At 40.7% G+C, this 20,798-nt stretch overlaps 1 protein-coding gene across 1 annotated transcript in view; it reads left to right on the top strand.

Moving 5' to 3' along the window:
* The window catches only part of LOC107503335 (amyloid beta precursor protein binding family B member 1 interacting protein), an 85,650-nt gene that overhangs the window by 62,491 nt on the left and 2,361 nt on the right, over positions 1-20,798 (top strand). The window contains exons 9-13 of the mRNA XM_036228089.1: positions 1,212-1,355; positions 4,233-4,343; positions 12,839-12,937; positions 13,870-13,984; positions 19,626-19,717. Of these exons, the coding sequence (XP_036083982.1) occupies positions 1,212-1,355; positions 4,233-4,343; positions 12,839-12,937; positions 13,870-13,984; positions 19,626-19,717 (561 nt within the window). The remainder of the gene's footprint in view (positions 1-1,211; positions 1,356-4,232; positions 4,344-12,838; positions 12,938-13,869; positions 13,985-19,625; positions 19,718-20,798) is intronic.

Here is a 20,798-nt window from a genome sequence, read left to right as displayed (position 1 = left end):
AATGCTGAGCGTATCTAGCAGTGATGGAGACTGGCAGACATGGAGGGAGAGTGAACAGTTTCCCAACAGCCATTTGTTTTCAATCCATGTTTATCTACCAACAGTCTGTAAGTCAGAGACTGGTTATGCCTCAATTTAGACAATTGCCTGAAGAGTTTCTTGGTACAGGGCTTCAGCAGTGTTTTAAAAGCTGCATGTGAACAGCGATAGTTCGTGGTATGCTATGAAAATCAGCACTGTCCTGCTTTCTAATTTGGTGCAAAAATCTAATTAAACTTAAGAGTTTACTGATTAGATGATCTTAGCTAAATTTGGAGGAAACTGGTGGACATGTAAACAAAAAATGTATGCCACCTCCACTACATATAAATTTACTTGAAGGATGCAAAGTTAAAAGTTATTCTGTCTTTATAGACTGAATGAAAGGAGGTTGAGAGTTAGGAGAAAAAAAAAAGCAAAAACTAAGTTTGAGTATTTGAGCCGGAAGATGGAATAATATGCAATTTTACCACATTGCTTTTAAAAAGAAATTTACCAAGAACTGTAAATCTATGCAAGTCTTGACATTTGAAAATCCACACCTAAAAAATGTTACTTTGGCGCTATTCTTTTCTGATACCATAGTATAACCTATAAATCAGACATATTAATTTAAAAAAACCATCCCAAGAATAAATTAACTTACACATATTTTATGAATAGAATTATATGTTGTAATTTTTCTATTTCCTAGCAGTGAAATAGTAATAACATTTTTTTTGCTTATAGGAAAACTAATAACTTTGCTATTTACCATTATAATAACAGTAATAGCCTCTATGTAACGCTTAATTTTACAATATACCAAAATCATACTCACAACCTTCCTTATGACATTGGGACTATTATTATTTCATTTTTGCAAGTGAAGAAACAGATTTAGTGAGTTGCCCATGATCACACAACTAAGTGGTCGAGAAGCCTTAAAGTCTAACTCGGGAGCCAGGACACTTAGGCACCGAGAAATTTTCGCTGTTTTTGGCGAACAGCATGCAATGGAAACTTACATTCAATCAGGGTTGTACACAAAAATGACATTTACCTTAAAGGCTAATTCACCCTATTTTGTTGTTGTTGTTGTTGTTGTTGCTTTTAGCTACAGTTTGTTTAAATATGAACAAAATGTGTGTTTTCTCTCTCATGTGTTTATATAATCGAAATCTCGATTTCAGGAAAGTTTCTGCGGAACATCCGTCATCGTGCCAGAGCTTGAAGGAGCTCTTAATTTGAAAGAAGATGGAAAGAAGTCCTGGAAAAGGCGTTATTTCCTTCTACGAGCTTCTGGAATTTATTACGTACCCAAAGGAAAGACTAAGGTCAGAAAGGGAAGGAAAAAAAAAAAAAAAAAGTTAGCAAAAAGGCATTTCATGAAAGTGAAACTAAAGAAATCCAAGTAGCATTTTAAATATACTCTCTTTTGCTGTGAGAATCATGTTATTAAAATATTTATACACATACCTATCCTATTCAGACGGAACTACAAAAAATCCTTTCATGTTTCCCATAGCTCTTTCTTGAAGGCAAAGAATTTCACCTATTTTAAAGCCACATTTAAAAAATGATAGCCTAAGCATTTTTCTAGAGATTAATTTTTTTCTTTACATATCTATTCCTGAGGACTTTCCGCCCTCCCCCCCCTGAATTTACTCTCTTGTTCTACAGTCATTGTAGTAAAACTTCTTTTACCCAGAATCAGAGGCATTAGAAGTCTTGACAGAACTTCATTTAGATTTTAGTTCTTACATTCTGAACGTTTAAGTTATACCATATGCATTTCCCTGTCTAATTTAGCAGTGTGTCTTAGACATCATTTAACTTCTACTTAGTGATTTAGGATTATTGCCTCAAATCTACAAGCGTATAGTAAATTTTTCTCTGAAATGTAATTTTAACTTTCATTCCAACCATTTGTTTTTTCAAAGACCTTTCTTAGAGGCCTGGGACATTTCCATCTTTTAATTACCCTTTAAAAACTTTAGAATATCTCTCTCATCTATACCTTGGGTAAGCTGAAGCATTTTGCCTTCACTGCCCAATCCAGGTTGCCGTTAAATGGCATATTTATAGGTTGCAGCCTTCTAATAAGGCTTGACCTTGAATCCCATACTGGCAGAGTCATGGTGAGCATCTAGGTTTTCTCCCAGAGCCCATTAGGAGACTCCGTTTTCTCTGTGGGGATGCAGGAGAGGCATTATGGGTAATGCTTGGTCCAAGGCAGCGACTGCTCCTACTTAGTCTTAATCTTAGAGCTGATACTTTCCCATCCGTGCCATCTTCAGGCCAGTCCCACATTGAGGACATAAGAGTTGACCCACGAATAATTCGTTTTATTTTAGAAATGTTGTGTCTTACTTATAAATGAGACATATAATAAACCTATCACAAACAACACACTTAGTGGTAAAATTTCAAATGTTCTCATTGGAGCTGGACTATGGTGCTTTCTCTCACTGCTCCCTTTAACATTTGAATGGAGGAACCAGTCAAGAGAAAGAACAGGTACAGTTATTGGAAAGGAGGCAAAATTCTCTTTATTCATAGGCGACATGATTATTTAACAAATAGTGTAGGACGACTTAAACAATATATACAAACAATATGCAAATTAAAGTGTAAAAACAAATTTCCATGCATAGGAACAAAAAATATGAAATACATAACATTAAACTTAACAAGAAACTTCCAAGACTTATATGGCACGAAATATAAAATTTAATAAAGGAAGTGAAATAGAATTGAATAAATAAAAATATGCCATGTTACTAGCTGAGAAAGACATTAATTTTCCCCCAAATTTTTTGATATATTCAAGCCCAAGAAAAAATTTCAATAAGATTATCTTTACTTGAAGTTCACAGACTGATTCTAAAATTCATCAGAAAGAGACACTGTTTCAAAATACACCACCCCCCAAATTTTGAAGAACACTGAAGTAGAACTCTTCCTCCACGATGTCAAACTATTAGATAAAAACAGGACAGGTAGAGACAAACAGATGAACAGAGAGCCATCTAATATGAAGGAAATTAAAGTGAGGATTTTACAGCAGTGGGGAAAGAAGGTGGTATTCAATAAGTAGCATTGAAATAATTGAATATTCACTTGGAAAACATAGTTTTCTACCTCATACCATGTTCCAGATTAAATTCTATATGGATTAAATATATTTAGGGAAAAAGGAATACAACATCTTAGAAAAAAATATAGATTAATATTTTCATAATTTGGGAGGGGGGAAAGCCTTCTTTCTTAAGCAAGACAAAAAACTCAAAGTTATGGAGAAAATCAACAGATTTGATTGTATAAAGTTATTCTTAATTCCTCATGCCCAAAGAACCAAACAAGAAGTTAAAGACTAGCTATAGAGCCAGAGACTACATTTGCAGCATGTCTAATCAAGTATGAAAATCCAGAAGAAAATATTACATAAGAAAAAAAATGTACAGCCATATATAAAGGAATAACTGTGTGCGGAGATGTAGCGATTCTGCCCTTTGTTCTTTATTCACTAACTCGGTAAAGAATTATTGAATGTGGTGGAGAAAAAAAAAAGGACTAGAACAAATTTGTAATTGAAGTGTAACCAAATATGTAGATTAGAGGTTGCAGTCTTCCCAAACATATTATACATGGAGGAGAGGTTTCGGTTTCCATAGCAACACCTCCAGCCCTAAGGAGAAAGCATGAAAGGGACCTTTTTTCATCAGAAAGACGTGAATGAAGTGTGTGCTAATTTACTGAGCATCAAATTTACCTCTTGTCATTCTTCCTAAGAGGGACTTTTTTTTAAAGGCTCACTCGTGAAATCCCTCACTGACTTAAAATGGCAAAAGCCACAATGAAATTTCTGACAAAGTGGCCAGTACCTTGTCTTGACAGTATCGATAATGATGTCTCAAGGTCAACCAGTTCCCTCTGATGCTGTGAGTCCATGTGCAGGTGCTAAGTCAGCACTATAATCTGTCACAGCAAATCTGGGCCTGGGGCACACGGCTTTGCCTTGAGTGTACCCTTTTACCTCTTCAAACGCAAGCTTGGCTTTTATAAAATTACACATGGTAGATGCTTCAATAAATTACCTAAAATTCAGTATTTTTCTACTAAAATGCCACCCATAGTTGTGCCATCAAGAACAACCTTGGAAAAATATTAACTGTCAACTGGGTTAAGGTTATTTTTTCCTTCTCTTTCAGACATCCCGAGATCTGGCCTGTTTTATACAATTTGAAAATGTCAACGTTTATTATGGGATTCAATATAAAATGAAATATAAAGCACCCACTGACTACTGCTTTGTTTTAAAGGTATGTTATTAGAAGTCCTTACTTTGTATCTGGAAGCAATTTGAGTTAATATTTCCTTTTAAGGGAAAAATGTTAAATGCTATATAGTTAACCACAGGTATAATGTAACAAATTTTTTATTTTAAACCAAAATAGGAAAGGGGAGAACATTTCTACCCATTTGAATCATTTCCCCTAATATTTGTTTTCTGAGCCTAAAATTTTAATCTGGGCTTCCTCATCATTTAGGAAAATGAACGCCTCGTGTGTTGAACAAATGTCATTTACAAGTCTACTGATAAAACAGAATACATTTTTCAGTTCTTTATTTATTGGACTCTTATTACATTGCAAGGAGTTTTTTACAAATTAAGAACTTGACAAAATTCCCTAGAAAAATACAGAAAATACAAAAAAGAAAAAAAGAAAAAATATTTTTCTAAAAATAGCATTACTGGGTCTTGAAATTTTTCCATGTGTGTATCATCACAGGCGACTAGCACTATCAGATGCTTGCTGAGGTTTCCTTTAGTACCGTATTTTGGAAGGTTGGGCAGAAGTAACAAAATTTTATCTGCCGCGTATAACAATTGACTCCTAGAAATGGCTTGAAGGAATTTATGCAGCTGTTCTGGCCATGCCATTGCCTCAAACGCCATAAATTCCTTTCCCTGCAGAGTGTAGATGATCTAATTCCGTGAGACACAGCGCAAGGCTGTGTACAGAATTTCTCCTTTCTGGGTATCGGGCTGCCTCATTTTCCATCCGGGATGGAAGTTGTAGAGCAGGTTAACAAGCTAAGTTCCTGGAGAGGTCCCTTTGTAGGTCAGTCACCCACGCATCTGAGAAGAACCCCAACACAATGATTCTAGAGATGTATGCTGCTGGGCTCCATGTGGGCATGCGTGAGCTCCTTGACAAAGCCGTCACTTCTGATAAAGTGGTTCAAAGCCTATAGCATATTTTCACAAATGAGGGACGACACTTGCATTTACGTTTGTAACAAACATACAGTTACAGTAACAAACAGTGCTTGTGAAGGACCACATTACTGGAGATGATCATGAACCCCCGCTGTCAAGTCAGAAACACCCACACCAGTGTGCTATTGCCACACACCTCTTACTCCAGGAGTTGCAGGTCCCCTGCGCCCACACATTCCCTAAATCCTGACTGAGCACAGGCAACCTATCCATTCCCCTGTATTGCTCCCGTTTGTCTTTTAAAAAAATGCAGCAGTCCAAAGGCAATGACTTTTCTTCTTTAATTAAACATTTTAGTTTTAGAATTGTAGATACACAGGCAGTTGTACGAAATAATACAGAGAGGTCCTGCGTGCCATTTCCCCAGCTTCTTCCAATGCTAACATTTAACAAACTCTAGCACGGTATCATAACCAGGATATCACCATCGGTACAGTCTAGATTCGTAAGGTCCCGCAAGGATCCTGTCGCGCCTACAGCCACACCCGCTGCCCTTTCGCCCCAGCCTGCCTTAACCCCTGGCAATCACGAATCTTCTACATTCCTATTATTTTGTCAGGAAGTGACTTTTCTTAATGAAGAACAAAAGGCACATGAGAAACGTTTAATGTAGACCTTAAAAGTCATTGAGAAAGAATTTATATATACAAAATTGTTACTTAGTTTTTTAAAAATCAAAATCTACTATTCAGAGCAGTAGATGGGTAATTATAAATATGATGTGCTGAGGGTCTATTTATATGTTTACAGAACGCCGAGTTTAGGTCTATGGTCAGTTTTTTTTTTTCTCTTAGTCAAGTACAATAATCGAGCTCAATCTTATTTACCATTTTAACTTCCAAGTGACCCCTCCTTGCACATACACTATTACTTATTATTGTAGTTATCAAACAACAATTGGTTGAAACGATTGCTTTCACTGAGGACTCAGGATAATGTGCGATTTTCATTTAGACGTTCGTAGACCTATTTTTGTCATTACGGAGCATGCACTTTCATAATAAATAATGATAATAACCACTATACTAACTCAATCATCCGGACACTCACCTGGTGATTTTTCAGCCAGAGGCGTTTTACCCCGCAAGGGACTGTTAGCAATATCTAGAGACATCTTCGTTTGTCATAACTTGGAATGGGAGGCTGTTACAATTTTGCAGCTAATGGGTAGAGGCCAGGGATACTGCTAAACATCCTGTAAAGCACGCGGGAAACCCCACCATGAAGGATTATCTGCCTATAAATGTCAGCAGTGCTGCTGGTGAGAAATCTTCTCTAGACAGAAGAGCCCCAAGATGATGTCTGGGAAAGGACCAGTGGAAGGGAGAGAGCTGGATTGATTTATTCATTCATTTATGCAATATTGATTGAATGCCAGCTATCCGCTAGGCACTGTCCCAGGTGCTGGGAATATAGGGATGTGAGCCAAACACAATAATCCCTGTCCCTGTCATGGAGTTTGGATTCAGTGTGAGGGAACTGTTGAAATACAAACAAACAAACAAAAAATATGTACTGTGATGTCAGGGAATAGGAAGGAAGGCTGTAAATATTAACAAGGTAAAAAGGACAGATATGCCAGGATTAGGGCCAGGGCTCCCATGAGTGGGGTGGTCAGGGAAAGGCTCTCTTAGGGTGTGACCTTTAATTAAAGATCTCCGTGAAGTAAGGGAACAAGAATTACTTGGGGGAAGAGAAGTCTAAGAACAAAAACAGTAAATGCAGAAGACCTGAGGCAGAGCCTGTTGGGTCAGAAGGCAGAGCCGGATGAGGAGAATGTCCTGCCTGCTTCCGGCTCCTGCACCTCCTTCTCTGTCCCTGGCATGGGAAGGGTCATGAGAATAGTGACAAACTCTTACATAGCCTCTAGATTGCAATGTTTTAAGCACTTTACATATATTAACTCATTTAATCCTTTTATCAACCGTCTGAGGTGAAAGCCATCATTCTAACTAGTTTATAGATGTGAAACCTGAGCCCAGGTGAAAAGTCAGGTGGTGGCTCAGAGGCCGCTCTCTCAGACGGTTTCCTAGGACACAAAATATCTTTCTTGCCCAGCCCCAACCTGCACACGCCTCCAGCCACCCTTGAACTATGTCTTTGTTGTTGTGTTCTTATCTTCTGACCCCATGACCTTGTTTGGAATCCTGAGACCCTGAGAAATTACCAGGATGGAAGCCCTCACTTCCGCCTGGGGCATTCCAAAGGCTTCTTCTCTGAGGCGTGGCATATCTCTTAAGTAAGGAGAGGGTTTTGGAGACATGTTCTGAAATGCTTGTCAGTAACCTGACTCTTCAGGGGAGGCTTGTTGGAAATCCAAGCTTTGGGGCCCCTTGAATCAGAATGTTTAAGATTGGGGCCCAGGAATCTTTGTTTTCTCTAAGCACAGCCAAGGTTTGCACTCAGAGCATTAGAAAGTGCCCCAACTAAACATAAACAGTTGGCACTTAGCTGGTGATGAAATCCCCTTCGGAGTGGACAGATAGGATGCAAGTTGTCCAAGGGAGCACGGGCCCATGCCGCAGGGCCAGGTTCGGAGGCCGGCGCAGGGTTGTCTGGCAGGGAAAAGACGAGACCTCAGACCTGGAGGTTTCTCGGATGCAGACTTAGACAGTGAGCAGGACTTGGTTTCTGGTGGACTCGCACTTTTGGGCCTAGGTCCTAGAATAGTAGCTCGAGTTGCATTATCAGGCTGAGGACACAGGTTCTCCTGGGCTGCACTGAGAATGGCATTGCTGAGACCCAGAGTGTTGGACTAGAACTTCTGAAACCCCCGTATCCAAGGCCTAGGTCTCAGGAGAGGGTTGCCGTCCCCGTCCCCCGCCCCACCATGGGGGAACAGGCTCAGAGGTGGAGAAGCCAGCAGGCCTGATGGATGCAGGAACCGACGAGGGTCGGGAACGAACTCAGCGGAACGTGCATTTCCCTTTTTCTCAGGACGGTGACCAGTTCTGTCCTCAAGCCAGTTTCTTCATGTGCAGTCAACCCATTCATTTCACTCTTGAGCATACTTATCAGTTCCTTCCCAAAATATCGGAAATTTTTATTAATTTGCTAAGTAAATTAATAAAATCATGGTTTGGAGAACTTAATTTGTTTACGAACATTTTGATCACTTGTTTCCCTTTCTGCGTGCTATGAAAAAAAATCTCGACGTCGAAATATTTCATTAGGATGAGCAGATTTTTCAGAATTCAGAGAACACATATACACTTTGCGAAAGGAATTCGGGATATGAAAAATCATGTTAAGAGATCACATGATTCCATGGACACACACTAAGTCCAGCCCACTAGTTTCATATCCGGTATGAACTTCCTGATTACAATGGTCCATGGCAGCCGCTGTCGAAAAGACTGGAATTCGAGCCCTGACCTTGTGACCTTAACCTGTGAGATGGCGATGTCACTCCTCACTGACCCTCACAGACTCCTCGGGCTGAATGGTACCATCATCCATTGTGTCAGTCAGGGGCCGCCACAGCAAAGTACCACGAACTGAGTGACTTTAAAGAACAGAAATGTGCTCTCTCACTGTTCGGGAAGCCGGAAGTCCAGAGTCAAGGTGTTGGCAGAGTTGGTTCTTTCTGGAAGGCTGAAAAGGAAACTCTGTTCCATGCCTCTCTTGTAGCTTCTGGCAATTTCCAGCAACCCTTGGTATTCTTTGGCTTATAGCCACATTGTGCTAATCTCTGCCTCCATTGTCACATGACCATCTTCTCTCCTTGTGTCTGCATTTCTTCTCGTCTTACAAGGACACCAATCACGCTGGATTAAGGTTCACCCTTATCAAGTATGACCTCGTCTTAGCTTGATTACATCTACGAAGATTTCATTTCCAAATCAGGTCATGTCCACAGGTACCAGGAATTTGGATGTCAACGTCTTCAGAGGGAACACAATTAAACCCTTTTTCCAAGCTAGAAACGGGAAAATCATCCTCGAAGTCCCTTATCTTCCCTTTCACATCCAGGCCATCAGGTTCTTCTGCTTTTCCATCAAAGACATCTCTCACCCAGCCTCTCTCTGTCTGTTCGTCCTCCGTCCAGGTCCACCTTCCTCATAGCCACCGTTTCCTGCCTATATTACTCTGCTGTTTTAGAATGTCTCCTGAGTCCACTACCTAAGAGGCAAGTCTAGATGCTAGTTTGACACAGCCCTAGATCCCCCATCTTATTCTCTGCTTCTTCATTCCATGGCTCCCAGGCCTTAGCCATGCAGACTTTCTAGATGTTTCTTCCAGAGAGCCTTTCTCACCCTCTGTTTTTAGTCTTTTACTATGAAATTTACCAGCGATCATATGTTTGCGTTGTCTCCCCAGCAGTACCCGCAGTCACCCCTTGCTAATTATGGTGCGAGCCTGTCTTACTCATCTTTCTTTACCTCGGCGTTAGTGTATTTCTTAGCATTCAGAGGTGTTTGTTGAATGTATGAGGCTTTGGTTATAATTATGGTTCTGCCACCGCCCTTGGCCTTGGACATATGGGTTACCCTGTCTGGCACTCAGTTTCCTCATTTGTAAGTTTAGAGGATCTGGAAGTTCCCTTTTAACAGTAATGTTCTGCAATTTCCCCAAACTCTGTGCTGTGCTGTAGGTCCTACAAAAGCTTCTCTCGTTCTATGGTCTGGAACAATCAAACCAACTGGGGAAGAGGCTGGCCGGTAGCACCGAAGCAGCATTTTTCCTGAAACCCCTTTGCAAATAGTTTTTTCACAATGGCTCAGTTAGGCAGTAAACCCCTAAGCGAGGTCCTGAGACGTGACAAGAGAAACAGCACAGCGACTTGCTATATGATGGCCTGGGAGCCGAGAGGGTTTCTGCATGAACAAGGGGGCCAGGCAGGAGTCTGGTGCCCACGAGGTAGCCCATCTTAGAACCATAAAGTCTGAGAATTGCTAGAGACCTTCAAGGTCGTCTGATGCTTATTAGTTCTGCTGTATATGTTTGTAATACCCACGCAGTGTAAAGAAATCAGTGAAACTTGCGCCGCTCATGCTGGGAAGAATGAACCAAGGTCTGTACATCTGCCTCTTCGTCATAGGAGGAGCTGTTGTTAGAACGCAAGTTCAAGAGTTCTTGACTCTGTTTCATGCTCGAAAGCCGTATTTTTTAAGGGATGTCCACTTTCGACTCTGTAAATGGTTCACTGTGCTGCGTGAGAGGATGGCTCTACACGGTTGCTTTGCGTGTTTCATGGCAAGTTCAGTGCGAGGGACAGTCTGTTCCTGGGAACCTAGTCCTCATGTGACGTGCACCAAAAACAAACAAACAAACAAACAAATTTTTAATAGAATGAAGCCAAGGAAATAACGTCAACTTCTTTAATTTCTCAGAAAAAAAAAAATAGCTGCTTTCTCAGGACAATTATAAGCATTCGATTGCTGAAGCCCCAAGTTTGTCCGTCACAAGAGTGCTGTTCTAAGTTAGGGAGCTGCGTTTCTGGTGCTGAAAGACAGGGGTTTGGTTTGCTTTGTGAATTTTACTGTCGAAGGGAGCTCTGCAGGCGTTTGAGGATGTCTCATTCCATCGAGGGAATCAGTCCTCAGCTGAAGTGTACTTTTCATCAATATGACCTTCGAGTTAATGAATCCTTTTTTGCAACTGAGACATATTATCTGAAGTAATAGTTTTAATTTTAAAGGGATCATAAGAGGTTAATTATTGGGATAATATCTGCAAAAACAAGATCTAACATTCAGAATAATGAGGCGGTGATGAACCTGATGAGAAGAAAATGTTCATCAGCCTTTCAAAAGTGTTTGCTGCCATCTGCCGGCCATGGTGGAAAACTACAGGGAAACTTCAGGAGCCCATGTGGAGCTGCCTCCCTTGGGGGAGAGGGGAGCCTGTGGCGCCTAAGTAAATAGGAATTGACCATTTTTCAAGTGATGCTAATACAAATTCTGAAGGATGAAAAAACTCAATAAAAGGAATACTCCATGTCAATATAAAAGTATAAAGGCATACTTTCCTCAACTGACTCAAAAGGCCAAAGAAAAGAATTCTTTAATGTCTGAATTTTCCGAAGTATCTTTAGAGTCTGAGATTTTGGCTTAATAAATGCATAAATTCTAGAGTTTAAGACAAGAGATTCTAAAGTTCCAGTGGACCATTGGGTAAAATACACAGTAACTTCTCTCAGCATCAGTTTTCTCATTTCTGGAACCAAAAATGACCAACTTCTTGTCGAGCTCTCAGAGTCTGCATGGGTCTTGTTATCCTTGCTGGCCGGGTCATTAGAGAGACCAGCGAAGTGATTCATCCGAATGTCGTGTCTCAGATTCACACTGAAGTTCAAGGCACAGTGCCCTTGCCTTAGATCAACTTTGAAAATAGTTATCTTGAAGCTTGGTGATTAAGCCAAAAGCAAAAGCGAAGTAGAGAGGTCTGTTCGACACCCTAAGAGGAAGTGGACAGCTTGGCTTCTCTCCTGCACACGGAAAATGGCTTCTAGCTCTCGCCTTTCCATTTCACTTTCGGCACCACCAGTGATGTATGCCTATCCTAGAAGGATTAACAAACTCCTGAGAAATGGGAGAAGAAGAAAGAAATAGCATACATGTACACACGTGTACTCACACAGACAGTGGTTATGTCGATAATTTCTTTTCTATTAAAAATTATATTGACCCATGAAAATTCACATGGTACTTATCTTAGAACCTAGATTTGTTTCCCTGCCTGTCACATGATGATCACGTGACTTCTGGCTGAGCAGAAATCTTGTTTACTTCCTCCAACAATCACTTCCACCTCAGGACCATGCTGCAGGCCATGTGCTGAGCACTAGGGGGTCTTCAGCAGTGACTGACAGGCGTGGTTCCCACCCTCACGGAGCGCACAGCCTGTCGGATGTAGGGACATCAAACAGAAATTACAAAGGCAGTGATGGTCAAGCAAGAGGTGTTCAGGGTGAGCTGTGTGACCAGGCACCTGTGTCTCTCTTTCCCTTCATGCTTGCCCACGTCACTGTGAGCTCCCAAAAGGCCTGGTGGCCCCTGGTGCAGCACCCAAAGTCACTGCTATTTGAGAATAGACAGAAATATTCCTTCTCCCAGCCATCCAGCCAAAGGCCAAAATGGCCCATTTGAGTAGTAGACGGTTAAGAAAGGATAATTCCTAGTAGCATAAATAACCCTAGGATTAACGGGGAGTCACAAAAACGTTACTATTTCTGTGACATAAGAATTACATCAGGTAAGTTCCCTTATCTGATAATCAGAGAAATGACTCCCATTTCTTATGGAATAGAGACGTGATAGGCATGAAAGCTTTCAAAGGTTAAAAAAGCAGAAATGAAAATTACTATTGATAAATAATAAGAGGTACTTATGCTAAACTATGTTTCAAATGTCTTAAACCCTTTCCAAATGTAGCCCGTTTTAAAAGTACCCCTCTTTCTAATCCTAAAATCACTCCCAGTAATTTTCGCCACCTTCTCAGGAAATCACATACTTTGTTAGAGTTTTAAAATTTTTTTGAAAGACACTAACAAAGAGTTTATAAATGATTCTTGAAATGACTTTTTTTTAGCATCCTCAAATTCAGAAGGAGTCCCAGTATATTAAGTATCTCTGCTGTGATGACGAAAGAACTCTAAACCAGTGGGTCACAGGAATAAGGATCGCCAAGGTGAGCGAACATTTGGACTCCACCCTCCCTTGAATTTTCCAGCCAGCTTCCAGACCCCGGCCCAGTCTTCGTGCTTCTGAGAAATGGCTGACACATTCTTAATGGGTCAATGCCACCGATATTAGCTTATTTATTTGCCCATTGGGTTTTTTAAAGAGGTAAGAGGGATAGAAATATGGACCTCTCCAATGACCTGAGAATCAAGGGTTTACTTTCACATGAGACTTTTCAGATCTTTGTTTACTCACGGAGAGCATTGCAGGTTTAGTGTGTAATCGAGAAACACAAGGTGTAATTACATACACAAGGTATAGAAATACACAAAGACTTATGTAATCAGAAGTGTGTGGCTAAAGCTCTCTCTGATGTCTACGTAAAAGTATTAACTGATTCTGCCAATCTGGAAAATTATTTAACTCGTGAAAAAACTATTTGTGAATTTATTGAAATGCTGATACAGTTGAGCCTCAAACAACACGGGTTATGGGCGCCGACCCCCAGAGCAGTTAAAAAATCCAAGTGTAACTTCTGACTCTCCGAAAACTTAACTACTAATAGCCTACTGTGTACTGGAATTACCTATAATATAAACAGTCAATTAACATATTTTGATTGTTGTGTGTGTGTGTGTGTGTGTGTGTGTGTGTGTGTGTGTGTAGAGAGAGAGAGAGAAGAAAATGGTATTAAGAAAACAAGGGAGAGAAAATACGTTTACAGTATTTATTGAAAAAAAAATGTATGCACCCAGATGCACCCAGTTCAAACCAGTCTTGTTCAAGGGTCAACTTTACTACAAAAAAAAAAAAAAATCGGGAAAGGAGTGAAAAAAGTGATCATGAAATACTTTTTTTCTTAAATGTGTGTGTTGCAACTGTGTGCAGACTATTTGGGTCAAATGGCTGACTTTCCCGCTTTTGTGTTTTCCTCCCTAGTATGGAAAGACTCTCTATGACAACTACCAGCGGGCCGTGGCCAGGGCCGGGCTGGCATCTCGGTGGACAAACCTGGGCACTGTCAGTGGATCGGCACCGTCTCCACCTTCCGCAGGTACCGAGCAGGGCAGGATTCTGACACCCGTTCAGGGATCAGGGCTTGTGTTCAGACGCATCCTACACATTCTATAAACACAGAACTTTGTAGACACTGCAGAATATGTTTTCCCTCTGACGGTTGGGGTCAAGAGCTCTCCCTGTTTCTTTTAAGTGACTTTTAGCAAAGCTTTGACCTTTTTTTTTCATGGTATGCTTGTGCAGCAGAGGGTGATCACCAGTTTAGGGTGCGAGGGTAGGGAGCTGTGTCTCATCAGAGTTCAAAGGTTGTGTTTGTCCAAGGCTCCGTTAGTCCCCAGCAGACTGCCCGCACCAAGGGCACAATCGTTCCTTGATGTTTTGTCTCAGCGCCATCATGGCTGGAGCCTTGTACGCAATCCTGGACATCACATTTTAAGGGTAGCGTAACAGCTACTCGTTTGTATCTCTTAAAAGGAGGACAGGACATTGAGAGGTGAAGTGGGTAGTTCCTGCCATGATACATATACTGTTTCTGGTTCTCGCAGCGGCCCTACAAAGTATAAATTATTATCCCTGTGTCACAGTTGAGGAAACTGAAGCTTGGAGAAGTTGTTATCTTCCCAGTGGCTGAGCTGGAATTCAAATGTGTTTATCTTTATAGAAGATTCTTTGCTGCTTCAAAGGGTGAAACCAGCTTGAAAGTGTGGACGTTTCAGGGAGGTAGATTTGATCGAGCGTGGAAAGATACTTCCACTAGGGTGTTCGGTCCAACTGCTCTGTGAACGATGAGTTTCCTGAAAGTCTTTGTGCCGAGTTGTTTTCTGCAGAGTACTTACTACAACTTGTAATTGTTTTATGTATCCATTCGTTCGTTGCCTATGTTCTCCACTAGACCCTAAATCTCAAAAGGACAAAGACGGTTCCTGTGCATTCCGCATAGTTTTCCTGGGCTTTACAAGCCTGGCATACAGTAAATATCTGTTGAACTAACACATGAAAGCTTGCTGAGACTGACCGAAAGCCAGGTCTCAGTGACCCTGGAAGGAATCCTAATTTTATCAGTCTTCAGCTTGGGAGCGAAACACCACTTGGAGTTCCTGGACTGTCAAGTCCCTTCCTCTCGAGACGGCATCATCTTTAGGAGGAGATCTCCTGAAACCCTCCGAGGCTTCCTCATTGCTCCCTTTCCAGTACAGACCCCTGGGCTCTTTCTGGGTCAGACAGTGTAGCCTCAAGTCTCACTCACTGAGAGTGAGCTGTAAGTCCCAAATTCTTTGATTTGGAGGAACTCTTAAGATCCTTTCCCTTTCCAGACCAGCTGAATAATTTTTTCTTCTGAGTCTTTTTCTCAGAAATTAGGATCACTTGCTTTAGCAAATAGTTCTGTTTCTTACCAAGTCTTGAGATTTTTCTAATTATTTTTTACAAGCATCACCCTACCTCTTACCAAGCTGATACATCAGCTATTTAATTATGAGCTGAACTGTTTTTAGAACAATTGCCTCCCTGAATCATTGGCCGGAAGATTTGGGTTCCCTCACAGGGGGCCTTGGAACCATGCACAATAGATCAGAACAAGAACTGCAGGTGGCACTAGCCATCCCCAGGGAGGCCATGCTGGGAAACCCCTGGACAGCGGCTGGAGGCAACAAGCCCGGTCGGTCGCATTTTGTCTGATGCTTCTTCGGCTTTAGTTGGCAACTTTTCTCTGAGAACCTAGAATTCTCTTTCTGCCCGCCTCCTCCACTGCCTCTTGCCCTGTCCTCTCCATCTTTACATGGTCGAACTAGAGTCCTGGAGATATGTGCCCACGCGGTGCCGTGTCACTGGCTGGGAGGCGCCAGCCCCACGAGGCCTGGGTGTTTCTGCCGTGATTACCCAACTGAAAATACACGTGGGTGTTGTATGTACATCCAAAGTGCTTAACAAAAAGTCACTCATTCTTGATAAATGCCAGTTTTTCTTTCATATTAGGCAACAGCCATGGAGGGTATTTTAATGTTTATTAAATGATTCTGCGACTGAGTTTAGCAACTGTTTTTAGTCGAGACTCTTCGCAAGACTCTTCCCACGGCAATTGACAGAAATCCAGCTCAATCTAGTGTAAGCAGCAAAAAGTGAGAGGGGAGATTTATTAATGCACAAAACTAGGAAGTCCCAGGGGCTGAAGTGATGTCATCCAGACACTGTTGCTTTCTTAGGCACTGTCCCTATGAGGTGGCAAGGATTGCCGCCAACTCTCTGGGCTTGTGTTTTTTGTACAGCTAGAAATCTCAGTACAAAGAGAACGCCTCGTCTCTGAAAAAGCCCCAGGGAGGGCTCTGTTTCACGCCCATCCCTAAACCACCTCGCAGTGTCCAAGAGGATGCCATCCTTTTTTTATTTTTAATTGTTTTTTATGGTGACATTGATTAACGAAATCCAGTAAGTTTCAGCTGTACACTTTAACAGTAAGGCATATATATCTTTACACTGTGTATCCCCCTCCCATAGTTTGATTTCTTTCTGTCACCACGTATTTGACCCCCTTTACCCCATCTCCTCCTCCCCTCTTCCCCTACCCTCTGGTAACCACTAGTCTGTAGTCCATGTCCATGAGTCTCTGTTTATTTGTCCTGCTCATTTGTTGCTTTTAGGTTTATATCCCACATATAAGTGACATCATATGATCTTCAACTTTTTCTGTCTGGCTTATTTCGCTTAGCATGATCATCTCAAGGTCCATCTGTGTTGTCGCAGATAGTATTTCATCTCTTCTTATGGCCGAGTAATATTCCATTGTATATATGTACCATGGCTTCTTTAACCAATCATCTATTGTAGGACACTTCAGTTGCTTAAATGTCCCAGCCACTGTGAATAATGCTGCTATGAACATTGGTGTGCAAATATCTTTACAGAGATGGGTTTTCAAGTCTTTAGGGTAAACACCCAATAGAGGGATTGCTGGATCATATGGTAGATCAATTCTTAGTTTTTTTGGGAACCTCCATACTGTTCTCCATAGTGTCTGTACCAATTTGCAGTCCCACCAGCAGTGTATGAGGGTTCCTTTTTCTCCGCATCAAGAAGACACAATCTTTTGATCTGCCAGGTCTAAGGGTAGGATCGGCTCTTCACAAGCCATGAGGGTTAAGAGTTGGTCCCCTCCTGGGAATTCATTTGAGTCCTATAAAACATGCAGGTTTGAAAAATTCTAACCCCTAATTCCTATGAGGACTCCTGGAGAGCCATGGCATTGAGAGGAGCCGTATTGCTACATAACAACTGGGATTATTAATAGAGTGAAGCCAGGACAACCTAGATCCCAAAGCAGTGGCACCTACAGAATATATGGGTTACTTGGGTACCCATGGCTTGTCTCAGGATGAGGCAGAGAACCCATGGAAAACACTGGACTTCCTGGTAAATGGAAGAATGGCAGCTTGGAGTATTTAGGACCTTATTATAAAGATGACTTCATTTGTTCGCACAGACTGGTACGGACCAGGCCACCCTGGCCACATAAAAATGTCTGTTGTGTTGCTGAGAAATTAGCCTGGGTATGTGTTTGGGGAAAAGAAGCAGAAAGAAAATATAATTTGTGTCCTTTAAAGGAATTTCCCCCCAATAGTCTTCAATATTCAGCTCCCGCTTCTGACTACTTTGTGCCAAGGTATTTCTATTATGTATAAAGAAATGATTCTATCGGATGGAAGACAAGGGAGAAGGAGAAAGGAAGGAGGCAAAGGAAAAGAGAAGACGGAGCACCCAGGATCTAAGATGTTTAAATCTCATAGGCCTTGTGAAAAATATTAAGTAGAAACATCTTGAGATGTTAAGATGTTACGCCTGTTGCTTTCCGACCTCCAGAAAAAAGATTTGGCTAATTAGAGAGAGACATTTGACGAGCCTTTGAGATAGAGTAATTTCGTACTTATATACATCGTGTAAGTTCTGACAGTGCCGAATGGAGGTGCCACGGACAAGCCTGTTCCAGTCTTTTAACTATAAGTGGACACGAATATCTATTTTATTCTGGAATAATTTCAAACTTAAAGAAAAGTTACAAGAATAGTACAAAGAACTTCCTTTACCCAGATCACCAATACTAAATATCACATTTGCTTTCTCATTCTCTCTCTCCCAACTCTCCCTCATTCTATGTTATCCACTGACATATCTTTTTCTGAATCATTTAAGAATAGATTGAATATATCATAATGCCACTTTGCCCGTGAATCTTTGTATTTTCTAAAAACCAGGCTAATTCTCTTACCAACCCTAATACAGTTATCATATTCAGGGAATTTGATCATCAATATTGATAGAATATTTTTATCTGAACCAACTTCCATTTTTCCAGTTTTGCCAATTGTCTCAATGCCTTTTTTAAAAAAATTTAATAACAAAATCTTAACATTTCTTAACTTAGATTGAGTACAGCGGTGTCTTTTCCTGCCACAGGTTCCATCCAGGATTGTCCTCGTGTCTCCTTAGTCCCCCTTCACCTAGAACGTTCCCTCAGCCTTTCTTTGCCTATCCAGACGTTAACATTTTTTACGAATAAGGGCCCTTTGTTTTATAGACTGTCCCTCAGTTTGGACGTGTCTGGCGTTTCCTCATGATTCGCCTCAGGCAATGCCCATCTCAGAGTATTACAGTCGAAGACATTTTGCCCCTCATTAGAAACATTAATTTTGACCACTCGGTTAAGATGTCCAATTTCCCTACTATATAGAACTTTTCATTTTGTATTTAATTGTTAGAGAGATTCTCTGAGACTATTTAAATACGGTATCCCTCATCAAATAATCCCTTCTCCCCAGTCTTCCTGAAGTCCTCGACAGCCTTCTTTGGGTTGTTATATAGATTAATGGGTTTCCTAAAATATTGGAAAATTTTTTGAAAAAGCAAGCAAACAATTATTTCATAAATATTTGGCAGAACAGCTGGCGGTGAGCATGGGTAAGGGCGGTCTCTGAGTTCACTCGATGGGAAGCTCTCGGTGGCTCAGGCGCTCAGTCAGTCTTTAGTCAATGGCCTCTGTGTGTGCAGAGCTGGCCACCTCGTCCGGGGTGTTTTCTAAGCAGCCAGAAAGATCAACATACAGCGTCTTCTTTCTGATTCTCTCAAACTGTGAAACTTTGGTTAGTTACACTTTTGTGAGAAAGTGTAAGTTAAAAGGCAGGAAAATAAGTAAATGCATAGCACAACTTTCTGGAAAAAAATCTAATTCTACGCATTTTGCTCAATCCCCTCTGTCTACTGTTTTTGTGCCCAAAGTACTTTTTCTTGAGGAAAATGTTCAAAAGTTGTACATGGCAGGGTATGAAACCAGATACATTTCAGAAAAGTCTTCCCCAAAGGAAATTTTTTAAAAAGAGCTTTTCAAGGTTTATGCTCCATTGACCAAAAAGTTTTTACAAGCAGAACGTACTATTCTCTAAGTCCCCAGCTAATCCACATTTTGTAGTCTGTATAAAAGTGTTCTCTTTCCTGAACCATTTGTTGAATCTCTGCCATAGAACCTCAGATGTCTCGTAAGGCCCCCAGTTAATCCCTACTATGCCCACGAGTCCCTTTCTTCTGCTTTGGAGATAAAAACCGCTTTATATTTTCAGATGAACTTTAAAGAATGTTGAAATGCCTTGCCCACTCTTCTTGTCTCTCTTCCTCCCTCTTGGGACTTAAAACAGGCACCGCCCAGGCCAACGGACAGATTCCCCAGGCCACACACTCAGTGCATGCTGTTCTCGAAGAAGCCCAGAGACATGCTGGCACAGCTAAGGTAAGGCCAGACAGCCGCCCACCTAGTTCTCTCAGACGGTCACCTCTCAGACTGTGAGCTCGTAACCTAAATAAATCATTAGCAGTGTTGTGATAACCAGTCCACGAAAAAGAGAAAACAGCTCTCCAACTAATTCACCACAACTTTGTTTAGATAATTACCTTACTTTTTTTAGTCTTAAAATTACATAGGCTAAAATGGAGAGTTAAAACCAGCTATTATCACCCTGCTTTGGGAAAATGTAATTTTTTTTTTTAAAGGCTGAGGATTGGTAACTATTTTTAATTTAGCTACATTTATTTTGACTGAAGTTATTTTCTTGGTTTAGTCAATTGGTTTTAGCGCACCCAGAAAGTGGCAGCTGAGCTTTAAGCCCTTGGGATTTTTTCTTATTTTATTCTGTATAAATTTAAGCAACCAGTTAAAGTCATAAGCCCTGTACTAAATGTGAACAGGGCCCCAAAACCAAACTATTATTAAAAAGTTGCACTATAGAATATGCATTTTATAGTTTCCCATTACTTTCTACATACATTCTTACATTGACAGAAAACACATTTTAAAATAATAGTTTATTATTTATAATAATAGTATATTATAAGTTAGTATAACAATTCTCTGTACCTTTTTTTTTTTCAGTAGAGGAGATTAACAAAGACTCATTCAAATCTCTCTAAAAATTGTAGCTAAAAGTGGTAATTTAGTCGCTAGTCCCATTGGTGACATTTTGGTTGACTATATAATTTCCCTTGAATATTTCCCATGGGTGATTCAAAACAACCTTAGATAATTGTACCTTCAGTAATTTTTCACTCATTCCCTTCTTCTATTTTGTCCATTGGTTAGTGATAGAAACAACTAAATATTTATCAAATTTACATTTATCAAACTTCTTATAATTTTTGAAAACCTCCATAGACCGTAAAACATTGTGCTTCTCGAATATTCTTGTTAGCTCCTCAAGCGTGACAGTCTCATCATGCAGTGTGCTTTTAGATATTATTATTTCCATGGTGTCTTTGATGCCAACTGGAGAGGAACATTTTAAAATGCTGAAAGCAATTTAAAAGATAGATCCCAG

This window comes from Rousettus aegyptiacus, unplaced genomic scaffold (assembly GCF_014176215.1).
Source record: "Rousettus aegyptiacus isolate mRouAeg1 unplaced genomic scaffold, mRouAeg1.p scaffold_m13_p_10, whole genome shotgun sequence".
Classification (NCBI taxonomy): domain Eukaryota; kingdom Metazoa; phylum Chordata; class Mammalia; order Chiroptera; family Pteropodidae; genus Rousettus; species Rousettus aegyptiacus.
Note: the sequence above shows the minus strand (reverse complement) of the source record. Positions and strands in the feature narration are given on the sequence as shown.